Here is a 23,346-nt window from a genome sequence, read left to right as displayed (position 1 = left end):
GAACTCCATCCCCCAATTCACCAGTCTTAAACACTCTTCTCCGTTCCCCCACCACAGCTGACAGAAACGTCATCACGGTACTCAAGGAAGATCTCTGGCACCACAGCAGTTCAGGAGGTGCTGAAGGAGAAGCAGCAGCACATCGAGCAGCTGATGGCGGAGCGTGACATGGAGAGGGCAGAAGTGACCAAGGCAACCACCCATGTGGGCGAGGTGGAGCAGGAACTGACCCTGCTGAGAGATGACCAGGAACAGGTCAATACGCACACACACACACACACACGTGTGTCCCCTGTCATGGTGTACACGCACACACAGCATACAGGGTTTGCCCTCAGGATTATTTACACACACATTCCCCACAGATAAGATCCAGGACGTTCCAGCATTGGAACTCTCATTAGCAAAAGTGTATTATGTCATGTATGACAATGACAAACCTGGCGCCATGAAAACACCTTAGTGCTGTAACTCAATCAAGCACTCATGTCACATAAACCTCTCCACTGCCATCTGCTGTCAATGCTCAACACTGTAAATAAAAAAAACACATTTGCTTTTTTACAGGCAGCTGTCGGATGTATAGCTGCCTTCCATAGTTTTTTCTTGGGTGTCTCGAGACCTATATTCATGACCTGTTTAAATTAATGCATATTCATGTGTATCATATGAAGATGGAGGCCAAGATGGACCAATTACGCACCCTGGTGGAGGCTGCTGACAAGGAGAAGGTTGAGCTGCTCAATCAGCTGGAGGAGGAGAAAAGGTGAGGCTTCAGAGGGGTGTGGGGTGACAGGAGACCTGGGGGGGGGGGACAGGAGACCTGGGGCATGGGGTCTTACTATGGGTATAACTATGTGCTGATGGTGGAAATATGTGTTTAATAAGATTATCATCACAGTATCACAAAAGGAAAATGGCTTGGGGGTGGTGATGTATGTGTGTCCAATCTCCACAGTGGAGTGTTTAATTTAGAACCTAGAATTTGATTCCAAGTTCAGATTTGAAACGCTGTTTCAGACCTCTTGAGCCATGATTCCTTTTCAGACCTCTTGTGTTCAATGTTTCTGAACTATAATATGAAGTGTGCTCTGTGTGATAGAAAGGTGGAGGACCTTCAGTTTCGCGTGGAGGAAGCTTGCATTACCAAAGGAGATCTGGAGGTAAACACACTGTTCTACACACACTCCAGAAATATGTATACGGCTTTCCTTTGTATGCACAGAGAAGAATCTTTGATTCACATTCCTTATCTCAAGTTGAAATCTGCCCCTAAGTGACTTTGATGCTGAGGTGTATCAGAAGTACACCAACGCTGCAGCTCATCAGGACTGTAGTTGAAACTCCCTTTCTTGTCAAATTGGGACATTTTGAGGTAAAAGCACGTTGATGACAATGCAGACTGGAGTTCCTCTCTGGAATGAAGTCACTCTGCAACATCCCTGCTCCCGATCCCTGAGATTAGAGTGGTGCAAAATGTGCCTTATAGTTTCTAACGTAAGGAATTAATATATCTTACCGAAGGTCACTATTTGGACACACTGTATGCATTAGATCAATATTTTGGCCTCCGGCTTGGGATTTTAAGTTGGCAGTGTAGTGATCAGTGACATCTCCTTAGACTAGTATGCCAAGGACTGAGCAGTACATATTCTCTCCAGTCTGTCTACGTAGACCAGAGATCCGTCCTGCCCAGTTCACACAGCCATCTCATATGCCCTGTAAAATGAGACTCTGACTGAAATCTCATTCTCTCTATGGTGCTGATGGCACTCACAAGTGACAGCAAGGCCATCCATTCCCACATGGAGCAGGGTTGTGTCAGAATCAGATCTGACTGAGCCTGGCTCTCATGCGCTTCTAGTATCCATGAAGTCATGCTACTGCGCATTGTAGAGGGTCAGCCTGAGCATGGCACTGCGCATACTCGCTGATCTACAAATAACGCCCCCAAACTACTATTCCAAATTTGCCCAGTGCCTTTCTCAGGCAGATCTGCACAAATCTGGAGGTCTTTATCATTTCATGACTATGTAACATGTAGAAATCCACACAGTGGGATTCACATAGTTTGCTTGAAGTGAACACCTGATCCGAGAATAATTTTAGGAATTTGTTGGTGTTTATTTATTTCCTGTGTTCCACTCGTTAAGAAATACCAGTGGTACATCAGACTAAGGTTAGCACAGTGTTGTTCCCCAACACAGTTCTATTTGATGGGAATGAGGAAAGGTGGGCAATTTTGGGGGAAAACAACTATTTTTTGCCTCTCCCTTGGCAACCCATATCTTTGTTTACGGCTCAGATACTCGGAAGCAAGTGGGCTCAGGGTGGCTGTTATAACATGAACATGATTTGTCATTATCTACCCCACAGTGCCATCCCAATTACCCTGAAGGCATTCCACTACAAACGTTATCTTTAAAAATGAGTGCCACAGGGTTAGCTACCCCTTTTTTTATCTTATTTTGTTTGCGTACTAACGGTCTGTGTACTAATTACTGCAACAAATGTGTTAAGCACATGCATGCAGCTTTTAAAAACAAACTTACAAAAAAAACTAAAACTAAACCAACACAGCAACAGTTGACGGTGTACTAATGTTGTCCTCTACCTACCGCAATCAGTGATGTTACTGCTTCTGTGTCCTCTCCTCCCCCTGTCCTTCATGTTGGCCCAGTGCTAAGCATGGAACCACTGGAGATGCTCCCCTCCACCATCTCACAGTCTTGTCACAGGCTTGACCACTGACCTTCCCATTGCAATCTGTTGAAATCCAAAGTAAATGTTCTGCACTTGGTAGCATTGAATTATTAGGGGCATTTTAACCTTAATGTATCAGTTTTGTGAGGGGGAGGTGTTTATCAGATGGGGCCTACATTATAAGAGTACTAGTCCATTTTATATGTTTTGCCCCATATTCTACAGTGTTTACTGATTTTGTCTGTTTTAAGTTGTTTATAAATGTACATGGGTTTTTGGTATTTCTTTATTGATCTACTGATCAGAGATCTTTAGAAATGGGAGCAATCACAAAAGAGAAAGAGAGAGCAGTGTTGCTGTCCCTTTTCTGTGCATGAAGGCCCTCCATGTCATGGAGTAAAGTGGGGGGTGGAGGGGGGGTCTCGTCCATTTAGATTTTCACTAATTTGCCGGCTCACTCACTCAGTTCACACATGCCTCTATGCATTCCTTCATAGTCTGTCCCTGTCGTGGTTCACCAGGTCATTCTGCATGTATTCCTCTGCATACCCATAAGCATCTTCCCATTTCCCATGCTCCTTCTCCCCTATCCTCATATCACCTTCCTTCAGCAACATTCCCAATGCTCACCTGTGCTAGGCATGGGGTACCCTTCCCCTCCCCACTCCACCCAACCATCCACCCCCTCCTCCACCCAACCATCCACCCGCAAATCTTCCCACCTCCCTCTTCCTCTCTGTGTTGGGCTGGCATGTGATAGTGGCACTGGTTGTGTTCTCTTCCTCTCCCTTCTTTACTAACAGACGCAGACCAAACTGGAGCATGCCCACATTAAGGAGCTTGAACAGAGCCTGCTCTTTGAAAAGACCAAAGCTGAGAAACTCCAGAGAGAGTTAGAAGACACTAGGGTAATGGATCTTGCTCTACATAGCGCTGCGTTTGGAAAGGGGTGGAGTGGGGATGGGGCCAGGGTAATGTTGAAAATCTTGGGATGGGGTACAGAGGATTTCCAGATAGCTGTACCACTGGCTTCCATATGCTGTTTTTCTGACCTTCTCTGCCTTAGAGGGTTGGGAACGGTAGGAGTCAATATTTACAGTGCCTTCAGAAAGTATTCACACCCCTTGACTTTTTTCACACTTTGTTGTGTTACAGCCTGAATTTAAAATTGAATACATTTAGATTTTCTTTTGTCACTGGCCTACACACAATAACTGTATAATGTCAAAGTGTCTTGAGAAATTTTTACAAATTAATTAAAAATGAAAAGCTGAAATGTCTTGAGTCAATAAGTATTCATCCCCTTTTGTTATGGCTAGCCTAAATAAGTTCAGGAGTAAACACATTTTCTTAATAAGTCTCAAGTTGCAAGGACTCACTCTGTGTGCCATTATAATGTGTATAATGTGTTTAATGTGATTTTTGAATGACTACCTCATATTTGAACCCCACAAATACAATTATCTGCAAGGTCCCTCAGTCGAACAATGAATTTCAAACACAGATAGGTTTTCTAATGCCTCGCAAAGAAGGGTGTTTTAAATTGATGTATTTCAGTCCTTGACTTATAATGTTCTGTACTATGTATAATGTCATGTTTCATGTGGACCCTAAGAAGAGTAGCTGATGTCTCTGCAGCGGCTAATAGGGATCCTAATAAATACCTATTGGTAGATGGGTAAATAAAAGCAAACATTGAATATCCCTTTGAGCATAATCAAGTTATTAGTCTTTGGATTGTTTATCAATACACCCAGTCACTACAAAGATACAGGCGTCCTTTCTAACTCAGTTGCCAGAGAGGAAGGAAACCGCTCAGGGATTTCACCATGATTCCAATGGTGACTTTAAAACAGTTGCTGTGATGGGGGAGAACTGAGGATGAATCAACAACATTGGAGTTATTCCACAATACTAACCTAAATAATAAAGTGAAAAGGAAGCCTGTACAGAATAAAACAATTCAAAAATATGCATCCTGTTTGCAATAAGGCACTAAAGTAAAACTGCAAAAAATGTGGCAAATACTACTCTTCATATTTTCATGCATGGTGGTAACTGTATCATGTTATGGGTATGCTTGTCATCGGCAAGGACTTGGGAGTTTTGGAATAGAGCTAAGCAAAATTCGAGAGGAAAGCTTGGTTCAGTCTGCTTTCCAACAGACACTGGGAGACAAATTCACCTTTCAGCAGGACAATAACCTTAAACTCAAGGCCAAATATACACTGGAGTTGCTTGCCAAGATGACATTGAATGTTCCTGAGCGGTCTCGTTACTGTTTTGACTTAAACCGGCTTAAACATCTATGGCAAGACTTAGAATTTTTTTGTGCAAATATTGTACAATCCAGGTGTGCAAATCTCTTACTTACCCAGAAAGACAGACAGCTGTAATCACTGACTCAGGGGTGTGAATACTTATGTAAATGATATTTCTGTATTTAATTTTCAATACATTTGGAAAATTTTCTAAAAACATGTTTTTATTGTCATTATGGGGTATTGTGTGTAGATGGAACAATTTGGGTTGTAACAACAAAGTGGAATAAGTCAGGGGGTATGAATACTTTCTGAAGGCACTGTAGCTGCATTTGAATGTCACTAAGTAAACATTGAATGGTGTAGTTGTCTAATCTTTTTACTTGCTAGCAACTAATATTATCTATTGGCCATATCCGTAGTTCAAAGAACCAATTTCAAAGTTGCTTTATAATATGCAGCATCTTACGCAGGCTTTCATTTTCTTCCCATTTTGTCAAACATGAACCATTCCCATTCCTGTGTGTCACCAGTACAGCAGTCTTAACCACTTTACTGCTGTCACTGAAAACATTTGAAAACATCAGGGTTATTTTTTTTACTATACTTTTAGTTTAACTATACAACAATTTTGTTATTTTTCGATGAGGTTTTACCCAGAGAACGGCAAAGCCGTCTGATTCTTTTGCCTCTGTCTCCATGTGTTCCTCTGCTCACAGTTCACTCACAGTCTCAAATACTTTGCTGTTAGGACATGGTAGCCATACAACCATCCCTTATTCCCAGTGGTCCTTTGTCCCACCCCTCCAATCCTACAAGCCCCAATTGCCCTGCCCATCTAGTATCCCCCGCCTCTTGTAAGTCTCTGTCCTACTCCCATCCCTTAGCAATTGTTCTGTGCTTCCCTCAGGGGTGTGCGCCAATGCAGGTGTATTCAACTGCCATTCTCAAGAGCCTTTGTCTACTGGTTTTCTTTTCCCCAGGTACTTAATTAATAGGTTAATATCATTAGTTGGCAAGAAAGTCTATCTGGTTTTATTCTGGTCTAAATCGATCCCTGATTAAAAGGTAAGGATGAAAACCAGTAAACGCTGCAGCACTTGGGGAGTGTTGTTCAATACAAAAGAATTACGTGTGAGGAATGATATGGTTTCATTTTATATCCACTAGAGGGCAGTGTAATATTTCAACTGTAGGCATCCTATGTAAATGTGGGATTGCACTGTTTACATGCTTTACGCTACTACTGCAACTATGGTGGACATCTGTTTCTATAGGACCCTCTTTGAAAAAGATTCCTCCCCGTAGACCTGTCTGATGGCAGGGGGATTCAACAGCTACCCTTTTTTCCTGTCAGTACATGCACAATCACAATGTTTCCAAAGATTGAAGAACACAGTTTTGTTTGAGCCAGAGTTGTGCCGTCCCATAGGTGGCCACAGTTTCAGAGAAGTCCCGCATAATGGAGCTAGAGAGGGACCTGGTGCTGAGGACCAGGGAGGTGGATGACCTGCGGTTGCGTCTGGAGGCCCAGCAAGAGTCAGAGGGCTCAGACTCCACTACCTCCCCTCTCTTGGAGGAAGTGAGCTCTCTGAGGGCTCAGCTGGCTTCTCAGGAAGACCAGCAACGGGTTGAGCTTGCCGGGATGAGGGAGAAGCTGGCAGCGGAGGAGAAGGCACACAGTGAGGCAATGGCCCAGCTCCAAGTCTCATCCACCAAGATTTCCACTGACAACGAGCAGTTGAAGCTACACGTCAGCCAGAACGAGAAGGAGAATGCAGACGTTATAGAGCTGTGGAGCTCTAAGCTGGAATCTGCCATCGCCTCACACCAGCAGGCCATGGAGGAGATGAAGGTTTCCTTCAGCAAAGGGGCTGGCTCCCAGGCGACGGAGCTGGTGGAGACCAAGAGTGCCCTGGAGAGGCTGAAGGTGGAGCACAAGCAGGCACTGGAAGAGGCTGGGGCCAGGTGTGTGGCAGAGGCTGCAGCCCGGGCACAGGAGACGGGGGAGCTTAACAAACAGCTGCTGGTCGTGTCAGAGGAGAAGGAGCGCCTGGAGGAGAGCCTGCGGTCCAGTGTGGAGAGTGCTGAGGAGCAGCACCTGGTGGAGATGGAGGATGTGCTAGTCAAACTGCACACTGCTGAGCTGAAGGTAAAGGAACTGGAGGAGCAGGAGGCTAAGCTAGTCCAGCAGACCCAGGACAGTGCCAAGGAGGTCCAGGAGCAGGTGGCAGCTATGGAGGCTTTGCGCTCCCAGGCAGGCCAAGGTAACCAAGAGCTCCAGAGTCTGAGGACCCAGCTGGAGGAGACCCAGAGACAAGCTTGCTCACAGGGCAACAAGGTAGGTCCATACCCATGCCATCCTCCCATTGTCCGTGTATCCAGTTTCTATTTTACGTCCAAGTGAGTTTTCCATAAATATAGGCATGAAATAAATACAACTGGTATGTCATGTTATGATTTACCTTTACCTTCAGTCATTACTTTGTTTTATTTGGATTCATTTTTAGCTTGTCCTTCATATTCATAATGTCACTCATTTATTCCCCCCCCAAAAAATGTCCTCCATGTCCATGGTGTCATGCCCTGGCCTGTGGCTGTAGGTCAGTGAGTTGAGCTCTGAGCTGGAGGGCAGGCAGCAGGAGATCCTCTCCTTGCAGCAGAGCCTGACCTCTGTGCAGCAGCACACAGGCTCTCTGGAGCAAGAGCTGGGCAACCTGGTGAGTACTAGCGCTTATGTGGGGTGGTGAGGAGCCAGGGAATGGGAGTGGGTGGCCTTCCGTAACTGATGGGACTGTAAGGTTTAAGGTAAGCTCAGTTAAGGAAGAGCATAGTATTGAAATGCTAGCTTTTTGTTTTCATGGGAATGATAAAGTATCTACCTATAGGTAGACCTTCAATTACACACTTATGATGAAACTTGTGTATAACATTAGTAATTGGCAACCATTTTGAGGTTTGTCATGGAATACCTTTCTGACTAAAGCATGCATGGATGTATTCATCAAAGTTTTTTATTTCCTCAGAAACAAAAACTGTCAGAAAGCACAGACGATCAGACTAAGTCAACACAAACTATGCAAGGTAAATATATTTACTTTGACCATGTTGGTCCTGTAACGTTAGTCTTTGTTTTCTTATTACTTGGGTTACATGTGTTTTTATCAGCAAGACGTATCATATTCCTAGAGACGAAAATGTTGACTTCAAGCTAATTTAATGACTAATAATTATGTGGTTTTATAAAAAACTATGTTTTATATTGGTCCACAGGGCCAGGCAGTACACAGTAGATTAGTACATATAGTACATGTATTTGTGCTGCATGGTGCTAAGCGCTTGAATGATGCAAGCGAATAGTGTCAAGTCTCTTAATTCTCTCTTTCAGAGTTGCTTCAGAAGCTTGGCGAAAAAGAAGAGCAGTGCACATCGCTCTCCACCAAATCAGAGGCTCTTAGAAGCCAACTTGCAGGTCAGAACACCGGCCAGCGCTGTGGTTGTTAACCTATAGTACACACAGCTCAATGTGACCGTTCTCCCGACATGGGTTCAGTTGTGTAACCTATACCAGGGGTCTCCAAACCTGCTGTTTGTTGTTGTAGTGTTTCTGGTAGATGGTGGTTCCCAAACTTTTTATAGTCCCATACCCCTCCCAACGTTCAACCTCCAGCTGTGTACCCCCTCTAGCACCAGGGTCAGCACACACTCTCAAATGTTTTTTTTGCCATTATTGTAAGCCTGCCACACATGCACTACACAATACATTTATTAAACATAAGAATGAGTGTGAGTTTTTGTCACAACCCGGCTCATGGGAAGTGACAAAGAGCTCTAATAGGACCAGGGCACAAATAATAATACACTGCTCAAAAAAATAAAGGGAACACTTAAACAACACAATGTAACTCCAAGTCAATCACACTTCTGTGAAATCAAACTGTCCACTTAGGAAGCAACACTGATTGACAATAAATTTCACATGCTGTTGTGCAAATGGAATAGACAACAGGTGGAAATTATAGGCAATTAGCAAGACACCCCCAATAAAGGAGTGGTTCTGCAGGTGGGGACCACAGACCACTTTTCAGTTCCTATGCTTCCTGGCTGATGTTTTGGTCACTTTTGAATGCTGGCGGTGCATTCACTCTAGTGGTAGCATGAGACGGAGTCTACAACCCACACAAGTGGCTCAGGTAGTGCAGCTCATCCAGGATGGCACATCAATGCGAGCTGTGGCAAGAAGGTTTGCTGTGTCTGTCAGCGTAGTGTCCAGAGCATGGAGGCGCTACCAGGAGACAGGCCAGTACATCAGGAGATGTGGAGGAGGCCGTAGGAGGGCAACAACCCAGCAGCAGGACCGCTACCTCCGCCTTTGTGCAAGGAAGAGCAGGAGGAGCACTGCCAGAGCCCTGCAAAATGACCTCCAGCAGGCCACAAATGTGCATGTGTCTGCTCAAACGGTCAGAAACAGACTCCACGAGGGTGGTATGAGGGCCCGACGTCCACAGGTGGGGGTTGTGCTTACAGCCCAACACCGTGCAGGACGTTTGGCATTTGCCAGAGAACACCAAGATTGGCAAATTCGCCACTGGCGCCCTGTGCTCTTCACAGATGAAAGCAGGTTCACACTGAGCACACGTGACAGAGTCTGGAGACGCCGCGGAGAACGTTCTGCTGCCTGCAACATCCACCAGCATGACCGGTTTGGCGGTGGGTCAGTCATGGTGTGGGGTGGCATTTATTTGGGGGGCCGCACAGCCCTCCATGTGCTCGCCAGAGGTAGCCTGACTGCCATTAGGTACCGAGATGAGATCCTCAGACCCCTTGTGAGACCATATGCTGGTGCGGTTGGCCCTGGGTTCCTCCTAATGCAAGACAATGCTAGACCTCATGTGGCTGGAGTGTGTCAGCAGTTCCTGCAAGAGGAAGGCATTGATGCTATGGACTGGCCCGCCCGTTCTCCAGACCAGAATTCAATTGAGCACATCTGGGACATAATGTCTCGCTCCATCCACCAAAGCCACGTTGCACCACAGACAGTCCAGGAGTTGGCGGATGCTTTAGTCCAGGTCTGGGAGGAGATCCCTCAGGAGACCATCCGCCACCTCATCAGGAGCATGCCCAGGCGTTGTAGGGAGGTCATACAGGCACGTGGAGGCCACACACACTACTGAGCCTCATTTTGACTTGTTTTAAGGACATAACATCAAAGTTGGAACAGCCTGTACTGTGGTTTTCCACTTTAATTTTGAGTGTGACTCCAAATCCAGACCTCCATGGGTTGATAAATTTGATTTCCATTGATCATTTTTGTGTGATTTTGTTGTCAGCACATTCAACTATGTAAAGCAAATAGTATTTTATAAGAATATTTAATTCATTCAGATCTAGGATGTGTTATTTTAGTGTTCCCTTTATTTTTTTGAGCAGTCTATAATAATAATCATCAACAATTGTTCTATTTATTTAGGCATCTTACATATAAAACTTTATTTGTTCATCAAAAATTCTGAATAACTCACCACAGGTTAATGAGAAGGGTGTGCTTGAAAGGTTGCACATACCTGTGCAATGTTGGGCTGTATTGGAAGAGAGTCTGTCTTAAATAATTTTCCACACACAGTCTGTGCCTGTATTTAGTTTTCATGCTAGTGGGGGCCAAGAATCCACTCTCACAAAGGTACATGGTTGCAAAGGGCATCAGTGTCTTAACAGCGCGATATGCCAAGTCAGGATACTCTGAGCGCAGCCCAATCCAGAAATCTGGCAGTGGCTTCTGATTAAATTAAATTCACACAGACCTACTTGTCGCAATTTCGATGAGGCTCTATTGTTCAGATATCAGTAAGTGGCCTGGAGGCAGGTCATGAAAGGGATAATGAATCCAGTTGTTTGTGTCATCTGTTTTGGGAAAGTACCTGCATAATTGCGCACCCAACTCACTCAGGTGCTTTGCTATATCATATTTAACCTTTTCTGTAAGCTTGAGTTCATTTGAACACAAAGAAATCATACAATAATGGAAATACCTGTGTGTTGTCTTTGCTAATACAGACAGAGAAGAGCTCAACTTATAAATCATAGCCTCAATTTTGTCCCATACAGTGAATGTAGTTGTGGAGAGTCCCAGTAATCATAGATTCAGATCATTAAGGCGATAAAAAACATCACCCAGATAGGCCAGTTGTGTGAGAAACTCGTCATCATGCAATCGGTCAGCCAAGTGGAAATTATGGTCAGTGAAGAACACTTTTTAAGCTCGTCTCTCAATTAAAATATATGTGTCAATACTTTGGCCCTTGATAACCAGCGCACTTCTGCATGTTGTAAAAGCGTTACATGGTCGCTGCCCATATCATTGCGTAGTGCAGAAAATACACAAAAGTTCAGGGGCCTTGCTTTAACAAAGTTAACCATTTTCACTGTAGTGTCCAAAATGTCTTTCAAGCTGTCAGGCATTCCTTTGGCAGTAAGAGCCTCTCGGTGGATGCTGCAGTGTACCCAAGTGGCATCGGGAGCAACTTCTTGCATGCGTGTTACCCTCTTCACTATGTCTCCCTGTCATGGCTTTTGCACCATCAGTACAGATACCAAAACATCTTGACCACCAAAGTACATTTGATGTCACAAAGTGGTCCAGTACTTTAAAAATATCCTCTCATGCTGTCTTGGTTTCCAGTGGATTGCAGAAAATTAGGTCTTCCTTAATAGACCCCCCATAAACGTAATGGACATATACCAGGAGCTGTGCCAGGCCATCCACGCCATTTGACTCATCCAGCTGCAACGCATAGAATTAACTGGCTTGTATGCGAAGCAGTAATTTCAAAACATCTCCTGCCATGTCAATGATGGGTGAAACAGTGTTGTTTGATGAAGGCATTATCTGTATAAGTTTTTGGGCCTTTTCCCCCAGCATTGTTCCAGCCATATCCGCTGCAGCAGGAAGAATTAAGTCCACCACAATAGTATGGGGCTTGCCTGTTCTAGCCACTTGGTAGCTCACCATATAAGATGCGTCTAGCCCCTTCTTATTAATGGTATCTATTGCTTTTATGCATGTCTTACTACTTGAATGTCGTCTTTATTCTCGCTGGCTTATTTTTCAAATTGTCATGTTTCTTAATGTCTGCGCAATAGTGCAGTTTTCCCGCTAGAGAGTAACGGTTAAAGTGATTGGATGTTAATTACTCAACTAGGCTACCTGTATTTGACATTGTGTTATTTCGCTGCACACGAAATAGTTTAGTTTTATTTTTGGCAGTGAAATGAGGCTACTCAGGCAAGAATAAAACCTCACCCAAATGTACAGCCCTGTTGGAAAATATAAATGCACTGATACTGTATGTTGGCTGGGAATTGCCATGGACCTCACGATACGATATTATTACCATACTTAGGTGCCGATATGTATTGCGATTCAAATCAAACTTTATTTGTCACATGGGCCGAATACAACAAGACCTTACTGTGAAATGCTACTTACAAGCCCTTAACCAACAGTGCAGATTCTCACGATTCTATATGTATTGCGATTCAATACTGCAATTTTATTGCAATTTGATGTTCCAAACACATTGCTTACTATATTTCTGCTGCAGACAGACCAGAAAGCATGAGAAAAGGAGTTTTGATCAGTCATGGAAATAAGTGCTGAAAACATTGACTCACTATTGAAAAAGAAGATGGAGAAAAAGCTAGTACAGCCGACTAGTGCTAGCTAACGCAACTTAGCACATACGTTTTTTTTTTTTTTTTTTTACAGAGCAATACTTGCGAGTCAAAGTATCAATATAATATCATCCAAAATAATATTGCGATATGCAACTGTGGACTGAGGCTTGTTACCATTAACTGAATGATGTTTTCCTCTGACCCAGGGCTGGAGAGGAAGCTAAAGGCTGGAGAGGAGAAGCTTGATCAGCTCGCAAACGACAAGGCCAAGCTCCAAAGTGACATCTCAGACATGATGAAGTCATCAGGCGACAGTTCAGCACAGCTTACCAAAATGAATGAAGACCTCACTCAGAAAGAAAGGTACACAATGAAATGTCACGAACAAAGGTGTTCTCAAACGTATGCAAATAGATTGGCTTACTTTCACCGTCGACAATCAGGTTAACCGCAAGTGACAATATTTAATGAGCGTGTGACAACGATGCACAAAACCGTCAAACATGCGCTGAGTATACAAAACTTTAAGAGCACCTGTACTTTCCATGACAAACTGACCAGGTGATTCCAAGTGAAAGCTATGATCCCTTATTGATGTTATATCCACTTCAATCAGTGTAGATGAAGGGGTGGAGACAGGTTAAATAAGGATTTTTGTGCTTTGAGACAATTGATTGTATGACCCTGCTGGTCATCTATGAGCGTTTGAACATCTTGGCCATGTTCTGTTATAATCTCCACCCGGCACAGCCAGAAGAGGATTGGCCACCCCTCAGAGCCTGGTTCCTCTCTAGGTTTCTTCCTAGGTTCCTGCCTTTCTAGGGAGTTTTTCCTAGCCACTGTGCGTCTACATCTGCATTGCTTGCTGTTTGGGGTTTTAAGCTGGGTTTCTGTACAGCACTTTGTGACATCGGCTGATGTAAAAAGGGCTTTATAAATGCATTTGATAGATTGATATGTGTTCTGTTCAGAGGGTGAATGGGCAAGCTTAAATATTGAAATGTCTTTGAACAGGGCATGGTAGTAGGTGTCATGCACAATGGTTTGTGTCAAGAACTGCAACGCTACTGGGTTTTTAACGCTTTTCAGTTTCCAGTGTGGGGGTGGGGTAGTGCAACTCAATATTAGTAAGGTGTTCTTAATGTTTGGTATACTCAGTGTATAATCACTTATTTCTTGGCTGAACTTGCCATGATCCTGTAGATTTCATGGGTTATTATTATCCTTAAATCAGGTTTGACCTTTCCATCAACCTGGTTTTCAGTTCATCAGTTTCAGTCCAAAAACATTTGAATCTGCCCCCTACAATGAATCCCTGGTTTGTTTGAATGCCACCTGTCTCACTTGGCCAGAGAGTCACCCCCTCTCCCCCCCCCTCCACCTTACCTAGGCAGTTGGAAGAGTTACAGACTCAACTTGCAGAGGAGAAGGAGCAGAGAGCACGTTCTGAGGAGCAACAACAGCAGGAAGTGGCCCAGAAGGAGCAGGAGCATCAGGGTCAGCTAAGCAACCTGCAGGAGAAGATCACACAACTGGTGAGTGACAACCCAGTGAAGGCTTTGAGATGTTGATGGTCAGGATAAAGTAGATGATTAGATGTTTGTTGTAGAACAGCATACATTTTTCTTCTCAGGAATATACTTTTTACTGTCTCTACCATGAACACTGAATACCTCACTCTACCACTTTCCCCCTTTCAAACAGCAAATTATTGATGTTAGCTACTCTTGCCCTCTTTATGTTGTGTGTAGGAGAAAAGTTTGCTCCAGGGTGAGGCCCAGGCCAAGGGGCTGCAGACCTCCCAGCAGCAAGCCCTGTCTCAGGCCTCAGAACACCATGCCAAGCAGCTCAAGGAGCTGCAGGGTCAGGCTGACCAGACCAAGCAGGAGCTGAGTGTCTCCAGGGAGAAGGCCCAGGAGTTGGAGAGGCAGGTGGCTGAGCTGCAGCCTTACAAGGAGAAATCCCAGGTGAGCACCCACCATATCATTATCAGGACCACCATGTTTTAAGTTCTCAGGAGGTGCTGCCTTTTGGTACAAAAATCTACCCGAATGACAACTTTGACTGCTTTGTAGTTATGTTGCTTTAGGTTGACTGATGTTTTTTGCGAGACATTTTTTCAAGTATGTTCCCATCCACTTTCTATAAGAGGTGGGTAGCGCTTTATGTTACGGTACAGAAATTACTTGGTTATTATTGTGTAATTGACCATTTTACCATGTAGTTTCCAAGTAAATAAAAGTGGTCTATGGTCAGGATGGATGTGCACTTGATAATAATTAGACCACCTCACTTCTAATTAGGGCTGGGCGATATGACCTAAAACTCATATCTCAATTTTTTTCAAACTTATCGGCGATTCATGATATATAAGCTTTGTTGTACAATTAAAGGTAAAAAACACTGCATTTAAGACAGTCAGAAATAATCTAATGAATTCAGAGCTTTTGAAATTATACCTAGGCTGAATATATTCCTTCCATAACCATAAGACCCACTAATAATGTATTGATTTGATCAAAATAGCTGTACCTGCTTTTTTTTGCAATAATCACTGATCTGGCTTTCAGGTCTGTGTATAAAAATGCCCATTTTGTAACAAATTTAACCAGAACCATGCATAATGCACATTCACTAATAATGTAGCAGGCATTATAGCTAATTATAAACTCTGTGGTTCAAGCCCTGAATGCTGATTGGCCGAAAGCCGTGGTATATCAGATCGTATACCATGGGTGTGACAAAACATTGCTCTAATTACATTGGTAACCAGCTTATAATAGCAATAAGGCACATCGGGGGTTTGTGATATATGGCCAATATACCATGGCTTAGGGCTGTTTCCTAGCACTCCGAGTTGCGTTGTGCATAAGAACAGCCCTAAGCTGTGGTATATTGGCCATATACCACACCCCCTCTGGCCTTACTACTTAATTAACACAGGTTTCATAAACAATCTCTCAAGCACAAGCCCACATGCTAGTGAGTAGCCAGCTAGTATTTATATTTGAAATTTAACCAACTTTGCTCTAGGTATAATTTCACAAGCTCTGAATTCCGCTAACAAGGCAAAACAGTTGAACTGTTATGAACACAACCTTCTGTCTGTCGCCAACTGTTTGAACAGCATGCTAGCCTGTCCACTTTGTTCAGATGTTGAAATCAAGTGGTCTACCATATTTCTCAGAATGAGAATGAGTTGCCAATTCCATATATAATTGTTTTATGCTTATTGCACATTTATAAAATACAGACTAAACAGCTAGTATAACAATCTTGATTTGACTAAAATGCGGCTAGCGATACGTGGTAACGTAATGCGCGCGCAACAAACCTGAGCATTCATTTTCCAGAATGAATGTTCATTGATACATCCGTTTTAGTAGTGTCTGCTCTGCTCGAAATTTGAAGAGTTGAGACAGTGTATGGTTCCAAAGATTAACTTCTCTATTACAGTAAAATAATGTCTCAATGTGTTTTGGTGTTTGTGACCGATTCTGTTGGACCAAACCTCAAATGCAAATAGCCAGTTGAAACTGTTTGTCAGAGAGGAAGAAGTGATCTCTCATATTTGTTGTGAGTGGTAGGAGGAGGGGCTTGGAAGAAAGTGGTGAAGCAAGAGGTTTCACTCGCAAAAATATATACAAAATAAGTCCAATGCGTTTCTATGCACTTATTTTAAACCTAAGCTTGTCGCCTGCATTCCCGCCTTTGGGACAACGGCTCCCGTTGTTAGGGTGAAAAGACTTGAGCATCTCGCCATTATATGCAAATCTCTGGTATAAATGGGAAGGTGCACAGCCAGAAGGAGCGAATTAGACCAGACCAAAAAGACCATATGAGAACAAGCAGACATAAACGCTCATAAAAACAAAAAATGCAAAAGAAATGTGATTCCGTGTTACTGGCATTTGGAATATCGCGCAAAAACATACGTTCAAATGAATCTAATTAAATATATCGCCCAGCCATATTTCTATTGTCTGGGTAGTTATCTTACTGTAAGAAGTACCTGAAGTCCGTTTTGTGAAGGGTTCACAGACTGTTATGCCATAATTATTCTACCACAGTGACCTCATTCTTTGATTTCACTAACACAAATATATATTTTTAAACTCACTAAGCCTATTCCTAAGGCTATGAGATTCATGTTAGCATTGTATCTGCTCATATTATTGTTTTTTGTTCACTGTGTTTATTCAAGTCCATTGCACTATGTAGAATTAACAGCCAAGGATGATCGTCTTATATGCACCATCTTCATTTGACCATTGACAGTGTGTGGCTATGTTGTGGTGTGGTTTTTAGGGCCTACTTAAAAAGCAGGGGCACATCTTAGAGATAAAAAAACCCTGATACTGACAGTCTTGATGAGTTAGTGTACGGTTTCTGTCTGTGCTCAACAATTATAACACCTTTTGAAAAAGGGTTACATACTTGTCAAAATCTTCATCTGATTGGAAAGTACACAATTACGCAGACACTCTCATCCTCACCTAATACACTGCACACCGATTGAAAACCTGAAGCTATCATTAGAGCACACTTACAAGACAAACACACATACGTAGGCATGCATAAGCACTCCATTGGCGTGCCCCTGTTTTCAATGTTTTCTGTTTACATTGTGGTGTCAGCTACTGTTTCTTTTCTCCCAATTGGTTTTTATGCTTGCACCAGCTTAACCTTTCCAGTTGCATTTTATTACTTCTTGACTTATTTTGTAACTTTTCCCTTTATATGCCCCTTTTTTCTTTCAACTTCATTCCCTCAGTTTCTTTCTGCTGAGCTCGACTCCTCCATGCAGCATGTTGAGCGATTGTCCACAGACCTGGAGAAGCAAATCTCAGCACTGGAACACATGTCTAAGGAGAGTTCAGATCTCAGAGCTCATAAGGAAAATCTTGAGAAGCAACTCTTCGAACTCCAGGCCAAGCTCTCTGCCTTGGAAGCTAGTCACAATGAGCTCTCGGTTAAGACTAAAGAACTGCTGACTCTGAGGGACAAGCTTACAAAAGAGCAGGAGGAACTTTTGACCACAAATCAGCAGCTGGATGGAGAGAAGGCCTCACTATTCAGAGAGATTGAGAAGCTCAGAGTTGCTGTTGAGGAAGCACAGGCCAAAAACAAATTGCTCAGTCAATCTGAAATGGAGCATCAGTCCCAAATTGAGGAGCTACAAAAGACAAATGCAGAGAAGCAGGAGGTCCTCTTAAAATACAAACAGGAGATCCAGCAGCAGGAAACTAAGAGGAATCAGCTAGCAGAAATCTATGAGAAGACCTGTGAGGAAAGGAATGGGCTCCAGGAAGAGCTCAAGCAAAGCAGGGAGAAGCTGATCTCTGAGCTGGATAGCCTCGTGTTAGAGAGGGATGCAGCAAGAAATGCTAAGAAATCCCTTGATGCAAAGAATACAGAGTTGCAGACAAGGTGTCAGTCGTTGAGCTTGGAAAAAGTAGATTTCTGTGTGAAAAACACTCAGTTGGAGGCCCAGAAGGAGACCCTGGCCAGAGGTAAAGAGGAGATGTCTGCTCAAATTAATGCTGCTATATCTGACAAAGAGGCCCTCCAAGCCATGAATAAGGAGCTTCAGAATCAGCTGAATATCACCAAGAAGGATCTTGAGAATTCTGTCCGTGACAACGGCGAGCTCCAGGCTTCCAAAATGAGCCTGGCCAAGATGCTGGATGAGTCCAAGACCAGCAGTGAGGTTACAGACTCCGAGAGGCTTCACCTCATGCAGGAGAAAGAGGACCTGCTTGCTACCCAGCGAAAGGTGCGTTCTGAGAAGGATGAACTTCTCAAGGAGATAGAAGAGTTGAAGGAGAAGCTCAGACTTTCTACACAGGAAACGGCTACCTCAAAGGAGAAAGTCAAAGAGGTGTTGTCATCTTTTGCCAAGGAGAAGAAAGCTCTGTGTCTCCAGAATGAAGAGACAGAGAAGGCACTACACTCCGTACGGAAAGAGAAGCTGGCCATGGAATCAATACTGGAACAGCAGAAGATGGAGAGTGACCGTTTGGTACATGAAAAGGAAGAGCTTAAAGAAAAGCACACAAAGGAGATCTCTGAAAAAGTTACTCTAACAAAAGAGCGAGACAAGATAGCAGGTGAGATCCGCAGTATGAAAGACCAGCTGGACAGCTCCTCCAAGGCCATTGATGACCTGAAGCAAGCCAATTACAACCTTACGTCCTTGCTAGAGGAATCCAAACAGAAGATCCAAAAGGTGGAGGTTGAGCAAGCTTCCTTGAAAAACAAAAAGTCTGATCTACAGGCACAGCTGCAGAAGCTTTGCTCTGAGAGGGAGGCCCTTGAAAAAAGCACAACTGAACTTGCAGAAGAGCATCATAAACTAAAAGGCAACTCTGAGCAGGTGCATTTGGAACTCATCCAGCAGAGGGACACCCTAAGAAAAGAGCGGGATCTCCTGCACTCCAAGCAGGCAGAGCTTAATAAGAGCCTACAGATCCTGCAGAAGGACAAAGATGATCTGCTTCTGCAGGTCCAGGAGTTAAAGGGTCAGACAGACTCACTTTCAAAGGAAAAAAGGATTCTTGAATCGCAGCAGCAGACTGAAGCCACTGAGCGAAGTAAACTGTCCTCTGCAAAGGATGACCTCTTCAGAGAGAGAGAGAACTTACAGAGTCAGTTGTCCACTCTGACACAGAAAAACACTTCCCTCCTGCAGGCTGAATCTATCCTGAAGGCAGAGATTGCCTCTGTTAGTGTTGAAAGAGACACAATGGCCTCTGAGAAAAATGGTTTGTGTTGTGATTTAAAGCAACTTAAGATGACTCACACTGGATTGTTAGGTGAGCAACATGGTCTGCTTGAGGAGAATGCCCAGATGCAAGCCAAAGTGCAGGACCTCACTCAGAAATCTGTCACTAGAGACAAGGCCATTGATGAGTTGTCTGCCAGCCTTAAGGACATTGGAGAGGAGAGAAAAGCCTTGGCTAGGGAGGTTGAGAACTTGAAGGCACAGCTGAAGCAGAGAGACCAGGAAAAGGATGGCTTGGCTGAAGACCAAGAGTGCCTGTTTACCAAGCTGGAGGAGCTTGGCAAAGAGGTCTCCTCCTTGGCTAAGGAGAAGGTAGACCTCCTAGCTATACAGTCCAGGCTGGAGAAAAACCTTTCCTCCCTCCACAGCAGCCAAAAGAGTGGTGATGAGGAACGCTCAAGGATCCTGGAGGAAGTGGAGAAGCTTCGAGCTGCCCAGACACAGCTTGAGGCAGATGCCCAGACCCTACGTGCTGAGAAGGCAGGGATAGAGGGACAACACAAAGTCTCTGTGGAGGAGGCATCTGTGTCTGCCAAGGCCCGGGAAGAAATTGGCACCAAGCTGGAAGACCTGAAGGTCGAGAAGGATGCCTTGCTCAAGGAGAGGGACGAAGCCACCCAGCAAGTCACCCAGCTTGAAGCTCAACTCAAAAACATTCTTTCCAAGCAGCTTGAGGTACTCCACTACTAACAAATCCTGTATCTAACCCTCATGTTGAGATGGCTGTGGTCATGTTTCACCCTCACTGCATGCTAGTCTGGTCACCTTTTTCTATTTATCTCACTTTTTGTTTCATCTCCTTTACTAACTGCGCTAACTTTATTCTAGTCTCCTGCAAAAAGTTTATATATGAAATATATTCCTGTGGGCTTAGAACGTTGTTTGAGAAGTTAGGGTCTGTTCCTTGGTTGGGGCAGATGGTTACATCTCATCTCCCTTAGAATTTGGTTTTAAGAGTCATGTCCACAACCATGGTCTCTGTTGTCTAATTGAGATGTCAAGCAATATGTTTGGGCCAAAATACATTACTGCAAGTATCCGTTCTCAGGTCACAGGATGTAATTAGTTTCTTTTTCTCTACTCCTAATTTTTCATTTTAGCCTTTTGGTCCTTCACCAACAATGTAGTCAAATCTAGTTGCCTGTTACCTGACTGTAGTAGTAGATGTGGGTATTGCAATGATTCCTGAGGATTACATCAATTGCATAGTAATTTCGGAAACACAATCATCGTAACCCACTAAAGCTTCAAAATCAAGTTTGGATGACTGACATGCAATGCATGCAAATGAATTCTGCACGATATGAGAAAATGTAAATAGTGATCCCTCTGCGTTGATTTGGGCTTTGTAAAATAAGTATCCATCAAATGATGATAAATCTCAGGACATAGGGGTTTGCTGTTCACGTCAACCAACACCAATCCAAGTAAGTTGCAGTTATTTCATCATATATGTCTGGTTGACATGCCCCCCTCTCCCCCACTACCTAGGCAGCAGAGTCCTCAGGGAAGACTGCTGAGACCGTGGAGCGGCTGACACAAGAGAAGGGCCTTCTGGAGCAGGAGAAGAGTGAGGCCCAGTCTCTGCTGGAGGACTTCAGGAGTGCCAAGCAGGAGATGACCAGTCAGGTGAGTCAGGGATAAGGAGTATGCAATGCCTAAGATGGGGTGTAATGAAGTGGTTAAACAGCATGTATTTTCAGTAAGGTATGTTGAAAAGGTTGACATTTTGTGGGTATGGACTGATTTGTCACTGTCATAAAGGGTCCTCACTAAGGACTCTGGAAGGGGCTCCGAAGGGTTAACATGGAATCAAATAAACAAAATGAACTTAATGATCCTCTTTGAACAACAGAACCAATTTGACATTTCTGGCTGTTGTGTGTTAACTTACCAGAAGTTGGGTGTTCGGGGTGTCATGGTTGCAAACCACTTTCACAAGTTAGTCTTCACAACATAATACAGTGTTACACGTAAACAGAAATTCAGCCACAGATGCTGACATGTTCACACTTACCAAGATCACATGACCATTCCTGTGTGTGTCTGACACAGAGGGAGAGAAAGTAGCCAAACCGACGTGCGCAAGTCACACAAACTTGTTGCTACGATGGGTTATCTATCATCTCATCTGGTATTGTCAGTCTTGACTGTGTCAGTCTAGTCAGCTAAGTTAGCTAGCTAGCTTGCAAGGCTAATTGAGGCTACTTTGCTGTGCTCCCCATCTTGTCTACAACAACATTCATATTAAACAACAGCCTACCTGTTGGTTGATCATTGTAGCCTATTCCTTCTCAGTTAACCAACTTAAATCTGTAATTATAATTCTAGTTTGCATTAATTAGAAATCTCCCACTTCAATTGCTACACATGAACCTTTGACTGTAGTGCTTCTTTGATTGACCAGCAATAACAAGCGCCAATGTATTATATACATTAGAAGTTCTTTATGTTTTGTGTGTGTTATTTCTCAGCTGGATGCATTGAAGCAACAGAATTCTAAATACCAAGAGGAGCTCAACCTCCAGCTCTGCTCAGAGAACCAGAAAATCAGAGGCCTGTGCCAGGAGATGTGAGTATATTGTGTGGGGGGGGGGAGTAATGCAAACGTTATTCACACACACACACACACACACACACACACACACACACACACACACACACACACACACACACACACACACACACACACATTGCTCTAAAGTCTTCAGACTTATAAGAGTCAGACATTCTGTCTTTATACTCAACCTCAAGGCCCAAATATCTGAGAGAATTGTTTTTACTGAACTGCGGCACAGTGCAATTCTCATAAAAATGTGTCACTTCATCACTATTCGCTACTGTGTACATATCTTATGGTGCAATGGACACCAACGTTCATGCCTTGAATGAATTTGGCCATGAATAATGAAGCAACATTAAAGTTACAATTGTTTTGCTGTTTGTTGTTGAACAAGCGAAGGGGCCTGTATCCTGCCAGGTGATGGGTAGACAGTGAGGTGAATGATATCTGGCATGCAAATCCTAGCAGCTACCAGTTGTAGAAAGTGATTTCCTCATACCTTTCCTTGTACCTATTTCCCTCTCTCACCCCCTTACCAGTTGTCTGTATATTCCTGTACTCATGTAGCTATGTATTTATAATATTGTCTGTGTGTGTGTGTTTAGTGAGGAGCTGAAGCAAGTTGCCTCTGTGAGGTCCCAGTCCCTGGTGGCCTTACGGGAGGAGAACAACAAGCTGACTAAGGAGGTTGGCAGCAGCAAGAAGGAGACCAGTAGCCAGCAGAAGGTACCACCACTAGACTACTGATCTATTCCATCAAACTGCCACAACTATTTTAAGAATGTAACACATAGCCTACATTGAATCATTACACCTGTCCAACCAAGTAATTTAATTCCATAATGTTTTTCTTTAAAGCTGGAAACTCAGCAGTCCAAGCTCAATAAACAGTTGCAAGATATGAAGCAGAGGTGAGAAACTGTTTAATTTCTATCCAAATCAAGAGTGCAAAAAAGTATAATTTTGATATTTCTAGCCAGATGGCATTGGAGACAGTTCTGCAATTAACCTCTCTGGGATATGTGGGACGGTAGCGTGCCACCTCGCCAACAGCCAGTGAAATTGCATGGCGCCAAATTCAAAACAACAGAAATCCCATAATTAAAATTCCTCATTTTAAAGATAAACTTCTTGTAAATCCAGCCACAGTGTCCGATTTCAAATAGGCTTTACGGCGAAAGCACACCAAACGATTATGTTAGGTCAGCACCTAGTCACAGAAAACTATACAGCCATTTTCCAGCCAAGGAGAAGGCTCACAAAAATCTGAAATAGCAATTAAATTAATCACTAACCTTTGATCTTCATCAGATGGCACTCACAGGACTTCATGTTACACAATAAATGTGTGTTTTGTTCGA

The 23,346-nt window shown here is 43.5% G+C and overlaps 1 protein-coding gene across 7 annotated transcripts in view; it reads left to right on the top strand.

Annotated features, from left to right (window-relative positions):
• LOC135541880 (CAP-Gly domain-containing linker protein 1-like) overlaps positions 1–23,346 on the top strand; it is a 52,507-nt gene that overhangs the window by 14,201 nt on the left and 14,960 nt on the right. For 5 of the 7 annotated variants that reach the window (XM_064968350.1, XM_064968378.1, XM_064968360.1 and 2 more), the window contains 16 exons: positions 58–255; positions 675–766; positions 1,103–1,163; positions 3,507–3,611; positions 6,397–7,305; positions 7,568–7,684; positions 7,991–8,048; positions 8,353–8,436; positions 12,845–13,001; positions 14,029–14,173; positions 14,390–14,605; positions 17,413–20,097; positions 20,914–21,051; positions 21,897–21,994; positions 22,591–22,711; positions 22,844–22,896. In XM_064968350.1, coding sequence (XP_064824422.1) covers positions 58–255; positions 675–766; positions 1,103–1,163; positions 3,507–3,611; positions 6,397–7,305; positions 7,568–7,684; positions 7,991–8,048; positions 8,353–8,436; positions 12,845–13,001; positions 14,029–14,173; positions 14,390–14,605; positions 17,413–20,097; positions 20,914–21,051; positions 21,897–21,994; positions 22,591–22,711; positions 22,844–22,896 — 5,237 coding nt within the window. The remainder of the gene's footprint in view (positions 1–57; positions 256–674; positions 767–1,102; positions 1,164–3,506; positions 3,612–6,396; positions 7,306–7,567; positions 7,685–7,990; positions 8,049–8,352; positions 8,437–12,844; positions 13,002–14,028; positions 14,174–14,389; positions 14,606–17,412; positions 20,098–20,913; positions 21,052–21,896; positions 21,995–22,590; positions 22,712–22,843; positions 22,897–23,346) is intronic. The other 2 variants (XM_064968386.1, XM_064968392.1) reach the window with 2 other exon arrangements.

Source organism: Oncorhynchus masou, chromosome 1, assembly GCF_036934945.1.
Source record: "Oncorhynchus masou masou isolate Uvic2021 chromosome 1, UVic_Omas_1.1, whole genome shotgun sequence".
Taxonomy (NCBI): domain Eukaryota; kingdom Metazoa; phylum Chordata; class Actinopteri; order Salmoniformes; family Salmonidae; genus Oncorhynchus; species Oncorhynchus masou.
This window is presented reverse-complemented; position numbering and strand designations above follow the sequence as displayed.